General features: G+C 35.6%; 1 protein-coding gene across 6 annotated transcripts in view; it reads left to right on the plus strand.

Annotated features, from left to right (window-relative positions):
* LOC112928495 (uncharacterized) overlaps positions 1-23,623 on the plus strand; it is a 125,034-nt gene that overhangs the window by 21,404 nt on the left and 80,007 nt on the right. For 3 of the 6 annotated variants that reach the window (XM_072754071.1, XM_072753948.1, XM_026010269.2), the window contains one exon: positions 5,725-8,445. The exons of 1 other annotated variant lie outside the window; for it this stretch is intronic. In XM_072754071.1, coding sequence (XP_072610172.1) covers positions 5,805-6,749 — 945 coding nt within the window. In that variant the 5' untranslated portion in view covers positions 5,725-5,804 and the 3' untranslated portion in view covers positions 6,750-8,445. Of the gene's footprint in view, positions 1-5,724; positions 8,446-23,623 lie in introns of those variants that run through there. 2 more of the 6 variants (XM_026010268.2, XM_072754000.1) reach the window with 2 other exon arrangements.

Consider the following 23,623-nt stretch of genomic DNA (forward strand, 5'->3'; position numbering starts at 1 on the left):
GAAACAATTACTTGAATGACTGGGTTTCTCTTGTTTTTTGTAAACCATAGAGGCCAGAAGATAGTGGAACAATATTTTATTGTGCTAAAGAATTGTTAATCTAGAATTTCAAATTCCACAAAAATCAATCAGGAATGAAAGTAAAATTAAGAAAAGCAATACTTGGTAACTGAGACTCACCTGAGGATCCCTGTGGGACCAGGCAGTAGTGGGGAGACTGGCAAATGAGAAAGAATTTATACCATCTTAAAGGACTTAAAGTACTTGTTAAGTCTAGGAGACAGCTGTCCTATGAGAATGCAAGCCAGTGTTTCCAGATAGTGTTGTCTTTCAAGGAAGTCAGAAATCCAGATTTTATCGTAAATCTGATATCTCACGCCTGATAACTAATTCAAAACTTCGGAGAACTGTTGGGGGCAATATCAAACACAAATGCATGAGTAGGATACATCCTGACTCATCAGGTTTCTACTTCTATGGAGTTTTCTCTTTTTTTGAACCTCAGAAATTCTACCAAGATAGATCTGGTTAAAACTCCATAAATTCTGCTCAACACAGAAGGGAACTCTGATTACTAAGCATTTTGTTCATCCCTGGAAATTTGTTTTATTGTTAAATCTTCATCACTGCCGTATTATCCTTCCAGAATTCATATTTTATGTTTCTTTTCTTTTTTTTTTTTTTTAAGATTTTATTTATTCATGAGACACACACACAGAGGCAGAGACACAGGCAGAGGAGGAAGCAGGCTGCATGCAGGGAGTGCGGCGTGGGACTAGATCCCCGGTTTGCAGGATCACACCCTGGGCTGCAGGCAGCGCCAAACCGCTGTGCCACCAGGGCTGCCCTATGTTTATTTTCTATATAATATTCCTTCCCCATGACTCCCACCACTTTTTTGTCACCATTTCTGTCCTTCCTCTGAGAATTTTTTTCATGATTTCTAGTTTTAATGATAATTGACTTTTCATGGTGGAATTTTAAAATTAAAATTTAGCACACACCTTCCTTTATCCTCTAAGCATAATTATGTCATGACTTCTAAATTATTGTTCAATTCACTTAATGACTATGTAAAACAGCTTTCATTGCTGAGCTCTGTAATCACATTTCACTTGTATGATTTGTTCTTTTCCATGCAATTAATCCTTGTTGTTAAGTTTTTAATTTTAATTCCAGTATTTTCAACATACATGTTATATTAGTTGTAAGTGTCTAATATAGTGATCAATAATTAATCCTTGTCTTAATTGAGAATTGCTTAGTTTTCTGAGTAGCTCTCATAAATCTAACTCTTCAGACACGTCAGGTAACTGGTTTATTTTTTTAAGAGATATGTCTCCTCTAACCTCTGTTCTTCTGCCCTAATTGAGACTGTTACATAGCTATCATCTTAGAATTTCTCTTCATTATCATTGATTCCCTTCACCATGCTCCTTTGAATTTCTTTTGATTCTCTTCTGTATTTGGATGCCTCAGATACATTTGTATACCCAACTCTTGGGTCTCTTGCCTTCCTCTTTCTGGGTTTATTCCTTTGTTATTATGAGGCACATGTTCCAGAAGCAATCAAGGAAAGTATGCAAGAAAAGTAAATAGAAAGTGTATTTTATGAATCATTATATGTCTGAAAATGTTTTCACTTCACACTCATTTTTCATTGATATTTGACTGGAAATATAATTTTAGGTTGAAAACTTAACTTCAAAAATTTGAAGGCATTGCTCTATGGATTTTTAAAATCTAGCATCTAGTGTTGAGAAATCCAAAACACATTCAGGTTTTTAATTCTTTTCTGTGATCTATTTAATCTCTTTGGAAGCTTTTAGAATTTATTCTTTATAATGTCTAATATTTCAAGTTGAGGTATTATGATGTTGATTTTTATTCTTTCATTTGTCTGGACACTGAGACATTTCATTCTGGAAACAAAATATCTGAAATTTCTTGTATTATTTTCTTAATTATTTATTCCCCATTATCTTCTCTGTTCTCTGTGTTTTTAACTTTGAATGTTCAGTTTTTCTTTCCAGTGCCTGGCACCATGTCTGACACATAGTATGGGCTCATTAAATTTTTTGAACGATTAAACGCTTATAATTCAGATCTTGAATTTCTTGTCTTAGCTCTAGAATTTTTTCTATTTTTATGGTTTTTTTTTGTACTTTCTGTGAGATTTTAGTAAGTTCTAATTCTCATTCTTTTAATTTTTAAAAGATTTTATTTATTTACTCATGAGAGAGAGAGGCAGAGACATAGGCAGAGGGAGAAGAACGCTCCCTGTGGGGAACCTGATGTGGGACTCAATCCCAGGACCCCAGGATCAGGACCTGAGCCAAAGGCAGATGCTTAACCACTGAGCCACTCATGTCCCTCATTAATTTTGGTAAAGGATGTTTTTCTCTGAATATTTTTTTCTGACATTATTCTTTTATGAGATTATTATATATTTTAGAAGCATTCTTCTGAATTTTAAATTTTTTCTCCATTGTCTCTCTTTCCTGAGTTTTTCCCTTTGTTCATTTTAATCTCATGTTTAAGATTGTTCATTTTAATCTCTCATGTTAAGATTTTCCTGAAATTGCTAGTTATTCAAGGCTTTCTGCTCATATAAAACTGTGGTAGTAAAAAGCTGATCTGAGCTTATTTGTATCCAAGGATGTGCAGATTTATTGGTGGTAGTCACTGTAGAGTGATCTACCTAGAAGAATTCTTTGACTGACATCACCTATCTGATCTTTTCTCTTGGGCTGGTTTTCTCTGGAATGGAATCCTGTACTTTCTTTCTGGGAATCAATAAAATGAGCTTGGCTGCCAGATTCTGAAAGTTTGCTGAGGATATCAGCTGGGGAATCAGCCTGCTCTATGGGGTAGGTTTGAGAACCTGAGGTCTGTCTGTTTCTTAAAGATTTTCTTTTTTTTTTTTTCTTTCATTTTTTTTTTAATTTTTTAAATTTACTTATGATAGTCAGAGAGAGAGAGAGTGAGAGAGAGGCAGAGACACAGGCAGAGGGAGAAGCAGGCTCCATGCACTGGGAGCCCGATGTGGGATTCGATCCCGGGTCTCCAGGATCGCGCCCTGGGCCAAAGGCAGGTGCCAAACCGCTGCGCCACCCAGGGATCCCCTCTTAAAGATTTTCAATTGATCTTCCTTTTTGCAGCCCCTCATATACCCTGCTTTCAAAGGTACCTGTTGATTGCAATTTTTGGAAATAACTGAATTGTGCAGTAGGACCAGTCTGCAACCTAGGTTTCAGAGTGTTTATGGTTAACACATTATTACCATTACTTCTACTGTAGTTTCCAAAATTTTGTTGCTGCTTTTTCCTCTTCTATTTTTTGTCCCTGTGGAGTTTCTTCTTTCATTTAATCTCGTCACTATCACTTTAGTGGGGCTTCTTGAAGGAACAATAGTAAATGTGTATATTCACTGTGTGAATTTTTTAAGACTTCTTTTATTAAGGACTATATATTCAAATACTTGTTAATCGAGTCAGTTAATAAATATTTGTTGATCTTCCAGTATGTAACAGATACTGTGCTTAAAGTTGGATACACATTGATGAAAACAATAGACATTTTACTTTTAAAATGAAGTAAACACGAAGACCTTAACACCTATTCAGGGAAAATGGTATTAAGTGAACAAATAAATATGTAATTATGAATTGTGAAGATACTGATAAGGAAGAGAAGAGAGTGCTAAAAGTGTAATTAATTACAAAGAGGGTATAATCTGGTCATGGGATCAGAGAAGGCCTGAAAAAGTATGACCTTTAGAGATTTGGAAAATGGGCAATAGTTATCAAGGCCAAGAGTGGAAAACCCATCTACTAGACACAAAGAAAAATTTCTGAGAAGACCTGAAGAGGGATTAAAACCTGGGAGCATTTGAAGAACTGCAAAATAGGGCAGTGTGGATAGAGCTTAGTAACCAAAAGGGAGCATAGCTTGAGATTTGTTGGAAGAGGCAGGCAGCAACTAGATCATTCAGAGCTTTGTAGACCATGTTCAGCAGATTGGCTTTTATTGTAAGAGAAACATCATAAGGGATGGATTCCGGATTGCAAACCTGAAGCAGGGAACCTAGGAAAGAAAGAGGTTGCCCTGATAGTTCAAGAGATGTATTAGATATTATATTTAAGATAGGAAGAGTTTCAAGATATATTTAGAACCAATATTAGGTAGTATTTGCTGACTAATTATTTGAGAGAAAAGATGGTATTAGAATTTCACTTTTTTGGTTTAATGCTTACCCACCATAGTGTGGTCTTCAAAAACACTTCACTTGCAAAAACAAAACAAAACAAAACCAAAAAACCCCAAACAAAAAACACTTCACTTGCCTAGTAGCCTCATTTTTGTGTAGAAATTCTTTTGAACTATCTCTAAAATACTAAGCACTTTATGCCAAATACTTTTTATATATTCTTTATAATCCTTACCATAAGTGTTATTACTTCTATTGTATAAACAGAGAATTGAGAACTTAGGAAAATGAACTACTTTGGCCAAGAAAACAAAGCTTATAATTAACTTGAATGTGAGTTCAAAATTGACTGAATCTGGTAATTCTGAGTTTTCAGTACAAAACACTGCCTTTATATTCTCTTCTTTCTCTTTAAGCCTACAAATGCCCTTCCTATCAGTTCTTCATCACTATCATAGTGCTTATGTGCTTGTTAAGTCCTCTTCTCTTCTAAGATCAGCATCACAGAATTCCAAGCCAAAAAGTATTTTCATCAAACCCCAGATATATTCCATATTTAGTCACAAAAGAATCCTCACTATCTACCACTCATACTAGATTCATTCATTTTCCCATCTGGATCGCTATCCTCTATTTCTTTATCATTTGTTAAAGAGACGCTGGGCCTCCATTTACAAAATCTAGACCAGTACTGTCCAATAGAACTTTCAGTGATAATGGAAATGTCCTATGTTTGTCATTTCCAAAATGGTAATCACTAGCCACAATTGGCTATTGAACACTGGAAATGTGGATAGTGCCACTGAGGAATTAAATTTGTTTTTTTAATTTAATTTTAATTATGTTAAATTTAAATATACATATATGCTCATGGCTACTGTAATGGACAACATAGATCTAACCAGGGGCTGGCACATTTTCCTAAAGGACCAAATAATAAATATTTTAAGTTTGTGGTCATTGTGGTCTCTGTTACAACTACTCACTTCTGCCATTATAGTATAAAAGCAATTATACACAATACATAAACAAATAAATGTAGCTATGTTCCAGTAAATCTTTACCTATAAAAATTGGTACAGTGCTGCAGGCCATATAGTTTGCCAATCCCTGGAATTTTTTCTTAGACATACTCATTTAATCCTGATAATAACTCTGTTTGGGTATGATCATTTCCCTTGTTTTACAGTTCATGCTGGGGGATGCTCCTATAGGTGTGTGTGCATATGTTGTGAGATTTTTTTTGGTGAGTATTTATGATTAGAGTCATTTTGTATCAAGGGAGATGAGACTAAGTCATCCTTATGTTCAGCAAGCTCCCCTAAGTAATTCTGATCAGTAGCAATGTTTGGAAACCAATGACGTACTTACTGCTCTCATCTTACTATATAATCCATCCTAACTCTCTTGTTGTCTGTTTTTTTAAAGTTCAGCTTAATTCTCCCATTTTAACTGAAGTTTTATTTTTCCCAAACAAGAAAAATGTGAGTGATTACTTTCATATTTTCTTTCAGTCCTGGAATCAAGATGTGAGACCAAGAAATTATTTCTGAAGAAGGAAATTTATGAAATAGAGTCAGCGCAGTGGGAGATAATGGAAAGACTTACAAGACATGACCTTCAGTGCTCTAGTTTCAGAGATGATTGGGAATGTAATGGCCAGTTTGAGAAACAACATGGCTCTCAGGAGGGACACTTCAGTCAACTGATATTCACCCATGAAGGCATGTCCACTTTCAGTCAGCATCCATCCTTTACTTTACAGCAAATCATTAATAATAAAGAGAAATACTGTACAACTAAGGAATATAGGAAAACCTTTAGACATGACTCACAAATTAATACACATCAGATAATTCATACCATTGAGAAACCCTATGAATGTAAGGAATGTGGAAAGGCCTTTAGACATCCTTCAAGACTCAGTCATCATCAGAAAATTCATACTGGCAAGAAGCCCTTTGAATGTAAGGAATGTGGGAAAACATTTATTTGTGGTTCAGACCTTACTCGACATCACAGAATTCACACTGGTGAGAAACCCTATGAATGTAAGGAATGTGGAAAGGCCTTTAGTAGTGGTTCAAACTTCACACGACATCAGAGAATCCACACTGGTGAAAAGCCCTATGAATGTAAAGAATGTGGGAAGGCTTTTAGTAGTGGCTCAAACTTTACTCAACATCAGAGAATTCATACAGGGGAGAAACCCTATGAATGTAAGGAATGTGGCAATGCCTTTAGTCAGAGTTCACAACTTATTAAACATCAGAGAATACATACAGGTGAGAAACCCTATGAATGTAAGGAATGTGAAAAGGCTTTTCGTTCTGGTTCAGACCTTACTCGACATCAGAGAATTCATACTGGTGAGAAGCCCTATGAATGTAAGATATGTGGGAAAGCCTATTCTCAGAGTTCACAACTTATTAGTCATCATAGAATTCATACTGGTGAGAAACCCTATGAATACAGAGAATGTGGAAAGACCTTTAATTATGGCTCACAACTTATTCAACATCAAAATTTGTACTGGTGATAAACCATAGAATATATGAGATCTGGGGGAAGGCTTTTAATTACAGCTCAAAACTATTCAACATTGAAAAAAAAAAACTATTCAACATTAGAGAATTTATCTTGATAATAATCCCTTTAAATAGAATAATGTAGGAACATCTTATTTGTTGACTCCAGCTTATTCAGCCTGGGAAAAATCATGTAGGAGAAACACCCTACAAGTAGAATATATTTTAGAAGCCCATTAATAAAAACGTATTTTTCTTTTGACATCAGATAATACAAGCTAGCAAATACTGAAAGTCACAGCACTTTTGACACCTTTTTAACCTTATTTTAAACCTCAGGATTCATGCTGAAATAACCTAATTTTCATTTCCCCCTAATTTGTATATAGTTGCTATATTTTTAATGTTTTTAACCCATCTTAAGTTTATGTGACTGTAAAGACCATCTCTTTACATCACGTTCTGTAAAACACTTAATATCTGAAAGAAGTGACTTCTTTATTCAAAGATGGCTTATTTTTGTTATTTACAAAACTTAGGCTTTCTTGTAAAAACATGGATAACAACATTCCACACAGTAACTAGAGATCCTTTCATAGCTTCCTGGTATTTCCTTATGTTGCTGTGATATCATTTTATCAAAATCTTATTGATAGACATTGTAGTTTCCCAGAGTTTTTGCCATTATACACAGTGCCCTAATGGAAATTCTCCCTAAGCATATCTTTGTATCATATATTTTAATTGCAGAAATAATGCATGAACATATTTTCCTTTTAAAAGATTTAAACATTGCAAAAAAAGGCAAACATACCCTTTGACTACCATCCTTGTACCCATTTCCCTTTTTGAAGGATAGTCATTATCTGTTTAGTATTTATCCCTCCTGAGCATTTTTCTATGTTTTTATACATATTTGTCTCAGTAGAAATTATAAAACGGGGATAATTATAATACCTACCTCAAAATTTTGTGTGAGGATCAAATTAAGATACATAAAGTGCTTAGAATTGTGCCTGTCATATAATAAATACTCAGTGAATGTTGGTCCTTATTTTACTCCTTGTTATTAGTATTATTTGTTGAAAAACAACAGTTTCTGCAGACCTTGCTGAAAACCAAGCAGGACATGTAATTGAAGAAAGACACACTCAGTAATGAATTCAGAAAATTTTCCATTATCACTTATTTCCTACGGAACATGGAATAATCCTAGGTGTTAGTGGGGAAAGTAATGTATGGCATGTGTAGGAAAGACTTTACTCAGACTGGCATCCTTTTTACTATATAATATAATACCTAATATCAAAACAAACAATATAGACAAACATTGTGACACTGATGAAAAAGTGTGGAAAGACAAATAGAATTATGTTTTAAAAATGGATATGCAATGAAACCATATAGTTACTGATTTAAAATGTTATGGGTGCATTGCTGGCTTAATTAGTGGAGTATGGAACTCTGTATCAAGTTTGAGTTTGGGCTCCAAGTTGGGTGTAGAGATTACTGGAAAATAAAATCTTTAAAAAAATTTTAAAATAGGGACACCTGGTTGGCTCAGTGGTTGAGCATCTGCCTTCAACTCAGGGCATGATCCTCATGAGGAGCCTGCATCTCCCTCTGCCTATGTCTGCCTCTTTCTATGTCTCTCATGAATAAATAAATACTTTTCAAAAATAAATAAAAATAAAATGTTAAATACAATGCTGCTTCCTGGTAGATTTGAAAACCTAAAAATCATTTTTAGAAACATAAAAATTACAGTATTGACTCAAAGAACTCTAAGAAGACTTATAAAAACACAGAAAAGGAGAAATTTAGTGTAATACAATAACATTACTACTGACAAAGCACCAAACCAAATTTATTTTTAAGGCAAAACATTATCAAGTATTTGTTTTTTTCTGTTTTGTTTTGTTTTAGAGAGAACATCTCAAACAGGCTCCATACCCAGCTCAAACTCAACTGGGACTCCATCACAACCCTGAGACCATGACCCAAGCTGAAAACTAGAGTTGGACACTTAACTGACTGAGCCACCTGGGTGCTCCTAAAACATTATTGTTTAAGGAACTATTTGTTATACAGAGTTAGACATCTCATAACATACTCAAATATAACTTGGTGTTAGAACAATCTTAGGACACCCAAAAAGGGAAGCTATTTTTTAATATCATCCATGAAGATATATGCAAGCATACTGAAGAAACTAGCAAACTGTAGGTACTATTAATAATAGAAATGAAACTGGTTGAGCCAGTACCTAAGTGAATACCCAGTGCCCTGTTCCAGATAACTGATGTAAGGAAATGAAGGCCCCATATTGCCAGCTCTTCTGATTTTGGAGGGAGAAACCAGATTTTGTGTGTGTGATAGCTTTTTTTTTTTTTTTTTAAGATTTTATTTATTCATTCATGAGAGACACACGGGGTGGGGGTGGGGGGTGCAGAGACACAGGCAGACGGAGAAGCAGGCTCCATACAGGTAGCCTGACCTGGGACTCGATCCCTGGTCTCCAGGATCAGGCCCTGGGCTGAAGGCGGCGCTAAACTGCTGAGCCACCCAAGCTGCCCAGCTCTTGATTTTTAAATGGTAGCTCAGATTTTTAAAGACCCCCTGAGGACCAAAGGAGATAAGTCAACTGTACAAACAGCCTGTGACTTACTTTTGCCCTGGAGACTAAAGCAGTGAATGTGAGAAGGCTTGCAGAAAGAGGTTTTATTTATTTATTTATTTATTTATTTATTTATTTATTTATTTATTTATTTTTAAAAGACTATATTTATTTGAGAGCACAAGCAGGGAGCCCAATTTGGGACTGGATCCCAGGGCCTTTGGATCATGACCAGAGCCAAAGGCAGATGCCTGACCAACTGCCCTAACCATGTGCTCCATCGGAGGAGTTTTTAATAGTGCAAATTCCTTGGTCCCAAGCAAACTTAGGGTTGCAAATGAATGGTACAACACAAGATAATTTATTTTGTTAGAATTTCTTAGTTGTGAATGGGTTTAGATTAAGATATTTCCAGAGATGAAGTAACTAAGCTCCCAAGTGTAAGGATTTTTTTAAGGACTTGATCTAGCCCCAATATTTTAGAGTTCTTTATTCTAAACATCATACTAAGTTTAAAAATTCGTTATATTTTGTATGTTGCATATCCCATTGTTGAGCTATATAACACTGAAATTTTCAAAAATAGTTAACCTGTGAAGAAGAAAACTAACCCGACCATCACAGTTTTGAACTAGCAGCAAATATGTTCCTGGCATTATGTATTGTGTTCTAGATGAAAGGTTAACAGACTTCCCATTAAGGGCCAGGTAGTAAATATTTTAGCCCTGTGAACCATACTATATTTTAGTAGTTTGCAACTACTCAACTCTGTCATAACTCCTAGATTAAGCATTCTGAAGTTAAGAAAAGGTCCCACATCTTAGCTTTGTTTAGGTTAGATTAGTTTTGAAATAGATCTTTTCTATGCCTCAGTTTTCATGCTTAGCAACCAAATTCCTGCATTGGATGGATACCAGTCTTGGAAGGAAAATCTCCTATATCCATATTTACGGGTCTGTCCTTCCATTCCTCCAACCCCCACTCCCCACTTCCTTTTTCTTAGATCCTATGTTAGAGGGTTAAAAAAAAAAAAAAACATTGAGTTATTTGTTACAGGCGTATGCCTGTGAAGTATTTTATGATCAATTTTTTAAAAGTGGAGTCAGGTGCATGATGGCTCAGGCAGATGAGCGTCTAACTCTTGATTTCAGCTCAGGTTATGATCTCAGGGTTGTGAGATCAAGCCCTGCAGCCGGCTCCAAAATCAGCACAGAATCTACTTGGGATTCTCTCTCTCCCTTTGCCCTTCCTCCACCCCCTACTTTCACATGGGTGCTTTCTGTCTATAAAATATTTTTTTAAAAAAGTGGAAGTGAGCAAAATGTCTGCAAATGGGAAAATTAGTAAAAACAGGTATTAGTAAAAACAGGTATTTCACATATTTTCCATTACTATCAAAATGAGGACTGCTAAATAAAATTTTATATTCTTTTATGATCCAGTTTTAAGTCATTGAGTTCCTCATCAAAAATTAGAGGTAATGCATTTGCATCCGAAGCAATGAAGCAATACCAATAAACAAAAAATCTGTCTTTCGTTATTCCTCACGCTTTTAGCCTGTCCATTTCCTTCTGAGTAATGTTTGAACCTTACGTATATCCTCCAAATGGTTCTTTATGCTTAAATATTAACACTTTTAGTATTTATCTAAAAAATCGATGATACCCTTTGTAATGTGTTTTTAAAATTCAACTACATTTTGAATTTCCCTAGTCAGTAAATGATGATTTAGTTTTTTAAATGGTTACATCATATTTCATACCCAAGTGTGCTTATATCAATACCTAATCAACTAATCCTCCACTGTGATATTTCAGACTATTTCCTCTCTTCCATTTAAAAGTAGTGCTTCAATAAACATTCTTATTTTATATTCTTGTCTATTTATTTCATTTCTATAAAATTAGTTTCCAATATTTTCTGTTTCTTAGGATGGTATTGCTTATAGAAACTTTCAGAGGGAAGAGGATAAAGGAATAGAGTGCAGTTTTTCATATATGTGGGTGTGTATACACCCACACAGATTTTAACAATACACCTGGAATTCATCATTATATATGGTGTAATATAGGATGTCAGCGCTATTTCCATTCAGAAATAAACCCAATTATGCCAGAAACAACTATTGAACTATTCCTCTTTCTCCTACTAGATTAAAATACTTTTATTATATATTAAATGCTCATTTCTCAGATCTATTTCTGTACTCTGTTTTCCAGCAATCTGTGACTTAAACTTTTTTTAGTAACTTATTACTTGGAAATAGAGATATGTATATTCTTTTTTTTTTAAAGATTTTATTTATTTATTCATGAGAAACACAGGAGAGAGAGAGAGAGGCAGAGACACAGGCAGAGGGAGAAGCAGGCTCCCTGCAGGGAGCCTGAGGTGGGACTCGATCCCGGGTCTCCAGGATCATGCCCTGGGCTGAAGGCAGCGCTAAACTACTGAGCCACCCAGGCTGCCCGAGATTTGTATATTCTTAACATAATTTTTACTTGAAAATAAAGACAAATGCTTCTTTATTAAAATTAATTATTTTACTCAGTTCCAATGAAAAATTATTTGGGATTGCTTTTTTTTTTTTTTTAAGATTCTGTCCATCCATTTGAGGGAGAGAGAGAAAGTGTGAGAGAGAACATGAGGAGAGGGAGAGAGGGAGGTGGAGAGGGAGAGGCAGACTCCCTGCTGAGCTGGGATCGTGGTGTGGGGCTCCATCCAGGACCCTGGGATCACGAGCCAAGCCTAAGGCAGACATCTACCCAACTGAGCTACCCAGGTGCCTCTGGGATTATATTTTGAATTTTATTCAATTTAAATATTATTTTAAAATGAATTCACATTGAATTGAACTTCAGTGAATATTAATACACATGTTTCAAATGTTTTTGACAACTTTTCATCTTTCTGATATCTGTATGACATAGTGCTTCATAATACTTAAGATATGCTAGTAATATTTGAAAACTTAGTATCTTTTATTAGGGTATTGATTATAAAATGATAGACTCTTTTGATCTTTATAATCTGTGGATAAAGTTATATCTATCTCACAGTATTTATACCTATTTCACTTTTTTTTAATATTGTAGACATGAGAACAGTGGCAAGACTTTTTTTTTTTTTTTTAAACCATAATTCCTGCATTTTAACAGACTGAAGGGTTGGATTTTCAGGATAATTTCTGTTTTCTGTTTTCATCTCTTATTTGTGTGTTGTAAGAGAAATGATTTATTTCTTTGGTGAAATGTGTTAAAATACATAAATCACCTCCCTTTATGTGACTGAATTTCTCATGTTCCTTGGGGCAGGCTATGATTCTCTATACCTACTCTGCAGGCCCATTCCTCTACTTGTTATGTCTCCCAATATCTAGAGTTTAAATGAAGTATTAAGTTACACATTTTAACTCCAGATTGAAGCTGCCTTTTTCAATAAGGTATCACCAACAATAATAGTCTATTTCTCAATTAGTCCAGAAATCAGGAAGTTATGATTATCACCCACAGTAATTTCTACTATAGCCATCTTTGTTTTATTTCCCATTTTAATGGAAACATATTGGTTACAGTCAATGTTCTATCTTTTTAAAATTTGAGTAGATAAGAAATTCAAAGAATATTGAGCTGTTCATAGAAAATCTTAGTATGCTAAGGAACAAAGGTGCAGAGCCCAAAACAAGGCTGCATGTGATGACACAGAACTTGTGAGGTCTCTACTGCTGCTGCTGCCACTACTGGACCGAATCCCCAGTTTACACTACTAACAACATGGGTGGTAGACTCTAGATGTTTCTGCTACTGCCACCTGTGTACATGGGGTTACCCATTGCCCAGGTGGAATTTCCCATCCTTGTTACTTTGTATCGTCACCTTGCTGTTCTGATATGGGTGCGTTTGAGTGCCAAAGCCCAGGTTCCATTCTTGTACCTTAGCTGCTGAAAAGACAGATGCATTTTCAGTTTAATGAGAATCAACCTCAGCTTCTTAAAGATGGGTATTAACCGTAATAGCAGAAGCACATAAATGCTGCATAGCCAAATGAGTGACCGATATTCACAAGATGGCATCCCACCAATATACATCATTCTTCCCATAATTGAAAATTAAAACCTCATCTAAAAAGTTTCTCATTTAAAAAAAAAAAAAGTTTCTCATTTATTCATGAACTGTTTCTCATTCAACCAAAATTGGGTTGGGTGATGTTTATACCTACTCTGTCTGTCAGAATCCTGTGTGGACATTCTATGACTTTTTGTCTAAGTTGTGACAACCTACATAAAATGGGAAAAAGAAATGTAATAATAATATATAACTATATATAAATTAGGTAGATGTTCCAGTCTTCCTTTCTGTCAATAATAGTTGTGACACATTCCCTTTTAATTACCAAACCGGGAAGTTTTTATGGGTAAAGTTACCCAAACCTTCTTCATAAAAGATCAGAATCTTTGTTGGTTTGCTTTCTTTCAGGTTTTTTTGTTTGGGGTTTTTTGTCTGTTTCTTGTTTGTTTTTACAACTGGAAACGATAGGGATAAGACTCAAGGAAATCTTTGAGTTCTATCCATGTTTCATTTGGAAATTTCACATCCCACAAGAGCCAGGATCAATCCAGCCCAGCAAACACTAATCTATTTCTCCCTTATTATCATCCCAGCCTTTGATCTGTTTGCATGGTCATGAGAAACTCCAAATAGCGAAGTTATAGTCTCACTTTACATTTTATTGGAATCGCTGTTCTGTCTACTGATGAATGTATTCCTTCATTTATCCTCTACATTATTCTTAATCAAAGTGTCAAAATTTGGTAATGTTCTTGATACTTAGGTTTGACTTTATAATTGTCCTTTCAGAGTATGCTGAAATTTTTTTTATAGTTTATGGTTTCAATACAAGGGGAGAAGAACATGAAAAAAATTAACTACTTCAGACAAGGTAATTATAAGAGCCTCAAACAAGGCACCTCTAATAATCCATGTTGTCTTAAAGTTTCCGTTGTGTGCTAATAGTACAATTACAATGAACATTCTTGTTTATTGTCAACATGATGTAGTTTTACCATCTTCAATTTCAACCTTTTTGTATCCGTAAGTTATAGCTGTGTTTTAAAAACACAATATAATTTTTTAATCCAACCTGACAATCTCTTTGTCTTTTAAATAGAGTACTAGGTCCATTTGTAGTCTGTGTAATTACTAATATATTTGGCTTTAAATATACCATCTTGGGCAGCCCTGGTGGCTCAGCGGTTTAGCGCCACCTTCGGTCTGGGGTGTGATCCTGGAGACCTGGGATCCAGTCCCCCGTCGGGCTCCGTGCATGGAGCCTGCTTCTCCCTCTGTCTGTGTCTCTGCCCCTTTTCTCTCTCTCTCTCTCTCTCTCTCTCTCTCTCTCTCTCTCTCTCTCTCATTCTGTGACTCTCATGAATAAATAAATAAAATCTTTAAATAAATAAATAAACAATCTTAATTTGTGCTTTTCAGGTTATCTTGCCAGTTCTGTATTCGTTTCTTCCTTGTTTTATTCAGGATTTTTGAAAATTACCATTTTGTTTTTTCCCTCTACTAGCTTAGAAATTCCATATTTTTAAGCTTTTCTAAAGGTTACCTCAGAAAAACTGTGCATACTAAAACCTATTAAGTTCCAAAACAGTTCATATCTTTACTCATCCCAGTACCACTAGAAAGTATTTGGGGTACTTTAGCTACATTTATCCATCCACCTCCCAATGTAAATTATTGTTCTCTTATATTTTTATTATCTTTTTTTAAACCAGAAGGACATTACTGTTTTACATAGTCAATGTTCTTTTACTTTTTCCCCCATAATTCCTATATTGTTTTCTATTCCTTTGTCTCTCTGTGATAGATTCTGGGCAATTTATTTTGATCTGTTTTTCAGTCACAGAGTCACCAAACAGGTAATGCATTGTTTTGTTTTGCTTTGTTTTTCCCTCACTTGCTTATGTTTGGGGGTTTATCTGTATTAGTTTGCTGGGAGTGTCATAACAAACTACCACAGACTTGATGCCCTAAGCAACAGAAATTTGTTTTCTCACAGTTCTGGAGTCTATTAGCCCAAGATCAAGATGTCAACCTGTCTTTTCCTGAGGCCTTCCCTCCTTGTCTTGCAGATGGCCACCATCTCACTATATCCTCACATGGCTTTTCCTCCATGCCAGCACATCCTTAGTTTGTCACAGTAAATTGGAATTTCTTCTTCTTATGAGGATACCAGTCAGTTTGGATTAGATGCCACCCTTGTTCTAATTTAATCACCTCTTTAAAGGCCATATCTTCATATATTGTGACATTCTGAGGTACTGGGGGTGAGGGTTTCAACATAAAAATTTTCAGCCCATAAAATTGTCTCATCTAGTTTTGCTTATGTGTTGTTAACAGGGTTTTGGTTTTGCTGTCTGATTGCTCTATTTTATGATTCAAAATTTGTGTTGCTACCGCCACTACTTTTCTAGAATCTTTGTTAACCAGCATTAGAGGTAAAATTTACATCCAATAAAATTCACAAATTTCAGGTATATGATTTAATGAATTTTGATAAATGTATACAATCATGTAATTGTTACCACAATCATGATATAGAACGTTTCCAACACTTCCAATAGTTCCTTCATGCCATTTTGTAGTCAATCCTCTCTGTCAGTCCTTGGTAGCCACTGACCTACTTTCCGTCCACAATAGTTTCACCTTTACTAGAATTTCATATAGAAGGAATTATATAGTATGTAATCTTTTATGTAAATCTTCTTACATTATTACATAATTACATAATTCTTTGTGTATTAGAAGCTTACTCTTTTTTTCCTAATATTGCATTGTATGGATATACTCTAATTTGTTTAATCTGTTCACCAATTAGACATTGGTAGTTTCTAGTTTTTTGGGCAGTGTGAATAAAGCTACTATGCACATTCAACTACAAATTTTTGTTTAAGCAGGTATTGAATTCTTTTGGGTAAATATTTAGAAGAGTCACATCTGAGTTATTCACTGAGTATATATTTAACTTTATAAGAGACTGCTGTTGGGGCACCTGGATGGCTCAGTCTGTTAAGCGTCTGCCTTCGGCTCAGGTCATGATCCTGGAGTCCTGAGATTGAGCCCTATGTTATTGGGCTCCCTGCTCACCAGAGTCTGCTTCTTCCTCTCCCTCTACCCCTCCACTTGCTCATGCTCTCTCTTTCTTGGTCACTCTCTCTCTCTCAAATAAATAAATAAAATATTGTTTTAAAAAAGGAATTCAAAAAATAAAATAAAATAAAATAAAATAAAATAAAATAAAAAAGGAGTTTAAAAAAAAGAATTCAAGGTTGACAAATGAATAAAAAAAGATGCTCAAGTTATAAGTGTAAGTTATATATCAGTTGGGGATCCCTGGGTGGTGCAGCGTTTTGGCACCTGCCTTTGGCCCAGGGCGCGATCCTGGAGACCCGGGATCGAATCCCACGGCGGGCTCCCGGTGCATGGAGCCTGCTTCTCCCTCTGCCTATGTCTCTGCCTCTCTCTCTCTCTCTCTCTCTGTGTGACTATCATAAATAAATAAAAATTTTAAAAAAAACCTTAGGGGATGTATTTTTTTCCCCTTTAACATTAGATTGCCAAGATTTCATCCATATTATTGCTCAGTACAATCCATTCATTTTGACTATTCTATAATAAAGTAGTCCCCTCTTATCCACAGTTTAGCTTTCCATGGTTTCAATTACCTGTGCTCAACTGTAGTCCAGTAGCAGATTATCATCTTCCCGATGTATCGTCAGAAGGTCAGTGGTAGCCTGACACTGCCCATAATGCCTATATCAGTCACCTCACTTCATCTCCTCATGTATATATTTGATCATTTCACATCATGAGAAGAAGGGTGAGTACAGCTTAATAAAATATTTTGTAAGAGAACACATTTACATAACTTTTATTACAGCATAGTGTTCTGATTGTTCTAGCTTATTATTTAGATGTTATTGTTAGTCTCTAACTGTGCCTAATGTACACATTAGATTTTATCATACATATGCATGTATAGAAAAAAATAGTATACATAAGGTTTGGTAGTATCTGCAGTTTCTGGTATCCACCGGGAAGGGTCTTGGAAGTATCCCCCATAGATAAGGGAGTACTACTGTATTCCATAGTATAAGCATGTCAGGGACGCCTGCATGGCTCAGAGGCTGAGCATCTGCCTTCAGCTCACCGTATGATCCTGGAGTCCCAGGATTGAGTCCCTATCAGCCCCATTCTCTCTCATGAATAAATAAATAAAATCTTTAAAAATAAATAAATAAACATAAAAATTCATTCATCTACTTTTCTTTTTTTTGAGACTTCAGAGTTCTTTTACTACATGGAGTTGTTTCCCTCCATACCTTCCAACACTAGGCAAACACTTATCTCCTGTCTTTTTTTTAAAAAGATTTTATTTATTTATTCATGAGAGACACAGAGAAAAAGACAGAGACATAGGCAGAGGGAGAAGCAGGCTCCTTTTGGGGAGCCTGATGGAGGATTTGATCCCAGAATCCCAGGATCATACCATGAGCCAAAGGCAGATGCTCAACCACTGAGCTACGCAGATGCCCCTCCTTTCTGTCTTTACAGATTTGTATAGATTTATACATTTAGGGATCCCTGGGTGGCGCAGCGGTTTGGCGCCTGCCTTTGGCCCAGGACACGATCCTGGAGACCCGGGATCGAATCCCACGTCGGGCTCCTGGTGCATGGAGCCTGCTTCTCCCTCTGCCTGTGTCTCTGACTCTCTCTTTCTCTCTCTGTATGACTATCATAAATAAATAATAAAAAAAATTTAGGTTTATACATTTAATATAAATGTAATTATATAATATATTGTCTTTTTTGTCTAGCTTCCTTCACAGAACATGTTTTCAAGGGTCATCTCTTTTGTAGCATGTGTCGGTACTTCATTCTTTTTCTGGCTGAATAGCACCCTGTTGTGTGGATATACTACATTTAATTTATCCATGCATTTGTTGCTCGACATCTAGGTTTCCAGTTTTTGGCTACAACTATTAATGCTGCTATGAAAATTCTATTTTTTTTAAGATTTTATTTATTTATTTATTTATTTATTTATTTATTTATTTATTTATGAGAGACAGAGAGAGAGAGAGAGAGAGGCAGAGACACAGGCAAAGGGAGAAGCAGGCTCCATGCAGGAAGCCTGATGTGGGACTCGATCCTGGAACTCCAGGATCACGCCCTGAGCCGAAGGCCAGCACTTAACCGCTGAGCCACCCAGGCGTCCCATGCTAAAACATTCTTGAAATGTTTCTGTGTACATATACTTCTCTTTCTCTTGGGAATATATATCTAAGAGTGAAATTACTGGGTTATATGGTCATATACCCTTAACAGTTTGGGGAACTTCCAGACTGTTTTCTAAAGTGCTGCACTATTTTATATTTTCACCAGCCATAAATGAAGATTGATTTCATTTTTTTAAGGATTTTTTATCTATTTATTCATCAGAGACACACAGAGAGAGGCAGAGACACAGGCAGAGGGTGAAGTAGGCTCCCTGTGGGAAGCCCAATGAGGGACTCAATCCCAGGACCCCGTGATCACAACCTGAGCCAAAGGCAGATGCTCAACCACTGAGCCACCCAAGTGCCCTGAGGATTATGATTTCTTCATAATTCCTTTGGACCACTTGTTATTAAATTTCTTTTATATTAATCACCCTAATGGGTATGAAGTAGTATCTTACAGTTTTGACTTGCATTTTACTGGTGACTAGTGATGAGCATTTTTTCATGTGCTTAATGGCCATTTATATGCCTTATTTGCAGAAATGTCATTTCAGATACTTTGCCCATTTTGAAACTGGGTTATATGTCTTTCTACTATTGAGTTGTAAGCATTCTTCGTACTAAGTTTTGGATTTAGGAAATGTGAGTCCTCCATCTTTGTTCTTTTTCAAGATTATTTTAGCTATTCTAAGTCTCTTGTATTCCAATATAAATTTTCATATCAGCTTTTCAATTTACCAAGGAAGCCAGATGAGATTTTCATAGGGATTGCACTGAATGTGTAGATCAATTTGGGAAATGATTGCCCTCTAACAATATTGTTCTGAACCATGCTGCAATGAACTTGGGGGTGCATATATCTTTTCCAGTTAGTGTTTTCATGCTCTTCAGATAAATAGCCAGAAGTTGAAATGCTGGATCATATGTTCAATTTTTAATTTATTGAGGAAACTCCATACTATTTTCCATGGTGGCTATACCAATTTACCTTTCAACAACAGTACCCAAGGGTTACGATTTCTCCACAGTCTTGCCAACTCTTGTTAAATTTCTTGTCTTTCTGATAATAGACATTCTAATTGGTATGAGGTGATATTGTGGTTTTGACTTGTATTTCCCTGATGATTAATGATGTTGAGCATCTTTTCACATACTTATTGGCCATCTGTATGTCTTCTTTGAAAAAAATGTCTATTCAGCTCTTCTGCCTGGGTTTTAATCAGATTGTTTTGTTTTTTTGCTAGAGTTATATGAGTTCTTTATATATTTTGGATATTAACCCCTTATCTGATATATGACTTGCACATATTTTCTCCCATTTAGTAGGTTGCCTGTTTTTTTTTTCCCTTTTTGATGACTTCTTTGCTGTTGGAGCTTTCTAGTTTGATGCAGTCCCATTAGTTTATTTTTGCTGCTGTTGCTTTTGTTTTGGAGTCGGATGCAAAAAATCATCATTAAGACTGATGTTAAGGAGCTTAGCACCCATGTTTCCTTCTAGCAATTTCATGGTTTCCTGCTTACATTCAAGTTTTTAATCCATTTGGAGTTAGTATTTGTGTATGGTGTAATATAATTGTTCATTTTCATTCTTTTCAGTGTGACTATCCAGTTTTTACAACACAAATTTATGGAAGAGACTGTCTTTTCCTCCATTGAATATTCTTTGCTCCTTTGTTGTAAGTTAATTGAATTGACCATATATATGTGGATTTATTTATAGACTCTTCAGTTTATTCCATTGATTTATGTAACTGTTTTTATGCCATTACCAAACTGTTTTGGTTAACATAGCTTTGTAATATTTTGAAATCGAACCCACTGATTATTTAGGAGTGCATTTTTGACTTTCACATATTTGTGAATTTCCCAAATTTCCCAAATTTCCTTATCTTACTGTTTTTTTTTAAGATTTTAAAAAGTTTATTCATAGACAAAGAAAGAGAGAGAGAGAGAGGCAGAGACATAGGCAGAGGGAGAAGCAGGCACCATGCAAAGAACCTGACGTGGGACTCCAGGGTCTCCAGGATCACGCCCTGGGCTGCAGGCGGCGCTAAACCGCTGCGCCACCGGGTCTGCCTATCTTACTGGTTTTTAATTTCATTCTATTTTAGTCAGAGAACATAATGTGCATGAGTTAATCCTTTTAAAAGTTTGAGGCTTGTTTTATAACCTAGCATATGGTCTATCCAGGACAATGTTCAATGTGTACTTGGAGAGAATATCTATTTCAGAACTGTTGAATGGTGTATTCTATAGACGTCTGTTAGGCCTAGTTGATTTATAGTGTTGGGCAAATCCTCCATTTCGTGCTTATCTTCTACCTAGTTTTTCTATATATTATTAAAAATGGGGTACTGTACTCTCCAACTGTAATTGTTGAATAGTCTATTTCTCTTTTAATTTTTCCCAATTTCCAGGTCATTTATTTTGTTACTCTATTGTTAGGTGCATAACTGTTTCTTTTTTTTCTTCCAAGTTTTTATTTAAATCCCAGTTAGTTAACATACATTGTAATATTAGTATCAGGTGTAGGATTTAGTGATTCATCACTTACATACAACACCCAGTTCTCATTATAAGTGCCCTCCTTAATCCCCATCATCCCTTTAACCCATCCCCCCACCAACCTCCCCTCCAGCAACCCTCAATGTCTGTTTTATGGTTTGTCTCTTTCTTTTCCCCATGTTTATCTGTTACATTTCTTTTTTTTTTTTTTAAGATTTTATTTATTTATTCATGACAGACAGAAAGAGAGAGAGAGGCAGAGACACAGGCAGAGGGAGAAGCAGGCTCCATGCAGGGAGCCTGAGGTGGGTCTCAATCCCAGGTCTCCAGGATCACACCTCGAGCTGAGCTACCCATCTGTTATATTTCTTTTCTTTTTTTTTTAATTTTTTATTTATTTGTGATAGTCACACAGAGAAAGAGAGAGAGAGAGAGGCAGAGACACAGGCAGAGGGAGAAGCAGGCTCCATGCACCGGGAGCCCGACGTGGGACTCGATCCCGGGTCTCCAGGATCGCGCCCTGGGCCAAAGGCAGGCGCCAAACCGCTGCGCCACCCAGGGATTCCCCATCTGTTATATTTCTTAAATTACACATATGAATAAAATTATATGGTATTTGTCTTTCTCTGACTTATTTTGCTTAGCATAATAGTCTCTAGCAAATTTCATTCTTGTGGCTGAATAACATTCCATTGTGTGTGTGTGTGTGTGTGTGTGTGTATAGACAGATAAAGAATATGTAGTACTATATATATATATATATATATATATATATATATATATATACACCAATTTACCCATACCCAGGGATCCCCATATATATGGTACTACATATTCTTTATCTATTCATCAATCAAGGGACATTTGCACTCCTCTCATAATTTGGCTATTGTAGATGATGTTGCCATAAACATTGGGTGCATGTATCTCTTCAAATCTGTATTTTTGTATCCTTTGGATAAATACCTAGTAGTGCAATTGCTCATTCATAGGGTAATTCTATTTTTAACTTTTTGAGGAACCTTCATACCGTTTTTTTTTTTAAGTTTTTATTTATTTAATCATGAGAGACACACAGAGAGAGGCAGAGCCACAGGCAGAGGGAGAAGCAGGCTCCATGCAGAAAGCCTGATGTGGGACTTGATCCTGATACTCCAGGATCACACTCTGGGCCAAAGGCAGGTGCTAAACCGCTGAGCCACCCAGGGATCCCCATATTATTCTTTTATAGTTCTATTCCTTCTCCACCTGCTCTGCATTTTTGCTTGCTATATTTATATATTATAACTACGTATGCTACAAAGTCAACAATGCATTATTTTAGCTATTACTGTATATAATGTTATATCTATTCAAAAAGCTAAAATAGAAGCTTAAAAAGAAAAGAAAGACAAGAAAAGAAGACAAGTATATTTTTATAGACCTTACAACATTAACCTTCTTATTGACCATGTATGGTTGTCTTTTATTCCTGTGGATTCAATATATCATCATCCAGTGTCATTTCCTTAACCCAATACAGTTTTGCTCCCATTCACTTTCTTTATGCTGTTACTAATAAATATTTTATATTTCTATATTATATCAGTCCTCAAATATTTTTGTGTATATATTGTTTTATTCAATTATTTTTAATTGAAAAAAGAGAAAAGCAGAAAAGAAATATACATTTATATACATTTATAATTACATAATTACATAATTCATTGAGTTCTTTTTTTTTAATGTGGGTTTGAATTTACTGTATGGAATCACTTGCTTTCAGCCTGAAAAACTTCCTATTGTACTTATTATATCTGCTAGCAAATAAATCTTTCAGTTTTTGTTTTTCACCCTTATTTTTTTTTAAGATTTTATTTACTTATTCATGAGAGACAGATAGAAAGAGAGAGAGAGAGAGAGAGAGAGAGAGAGAGAGAGAGAGAGAGGCAGAGACACAGGCAGAGGGAGAAGCAGGCTCCATGCAGGGAGCCCGACGTGGGACTCCATCCCAGGTCTCCAGGATCAGGCCCTGGGCTGAAGACGGTGCTAAACCTCTGAGCCACCAGGGCTGCCCTCACCTTTATTTGAAAAATAATTTTGAGGGATATAGGATTCTTCCTTGACTCTTTTTCTTTCAGCAGTTTGAATACATCATTCTACTGCCTCTGGCTTCCATTTTTTTCTATTAATAAGTCAGCTGTAATAACTCAGGAAACAACAGATATTGGCAAGGATGCAGAGAAAGGGGAACCCTCTTACACTATTGATGGGTATTCAAGTTAGTGCAGCCACTCTGAAAACAGTATGGTGGTTCCTCAAAAAATTATATGTAAGTGATGAATCACTACATTCTACTCCTAAAACCAATACTACACTATATGTCAGGTAACTTGAATCTAAATAAAAACTCGGAAGAAAAAAAAAACTTGGAAGAAAAAAATTTTTTTAATAAAATTAAAAATTAAAAATTAATTGGTGTTTTCTTATACATCACAAAT

The sequence above is a fragment of the Vulpes vulpes genome, chromosome 1, assembly GCF_048418805.1.
Source record: "Vulpes vulpes isolate BD-2025 chromosome 1, VulVul3, whole genome shotgun sequence".
NCBI classification, from domain to species: Eukaryota; Metazoa; Chordata; class Mammalia; order Carnivora; family Canidae; genus Vulpes; species Vulpes vulpes.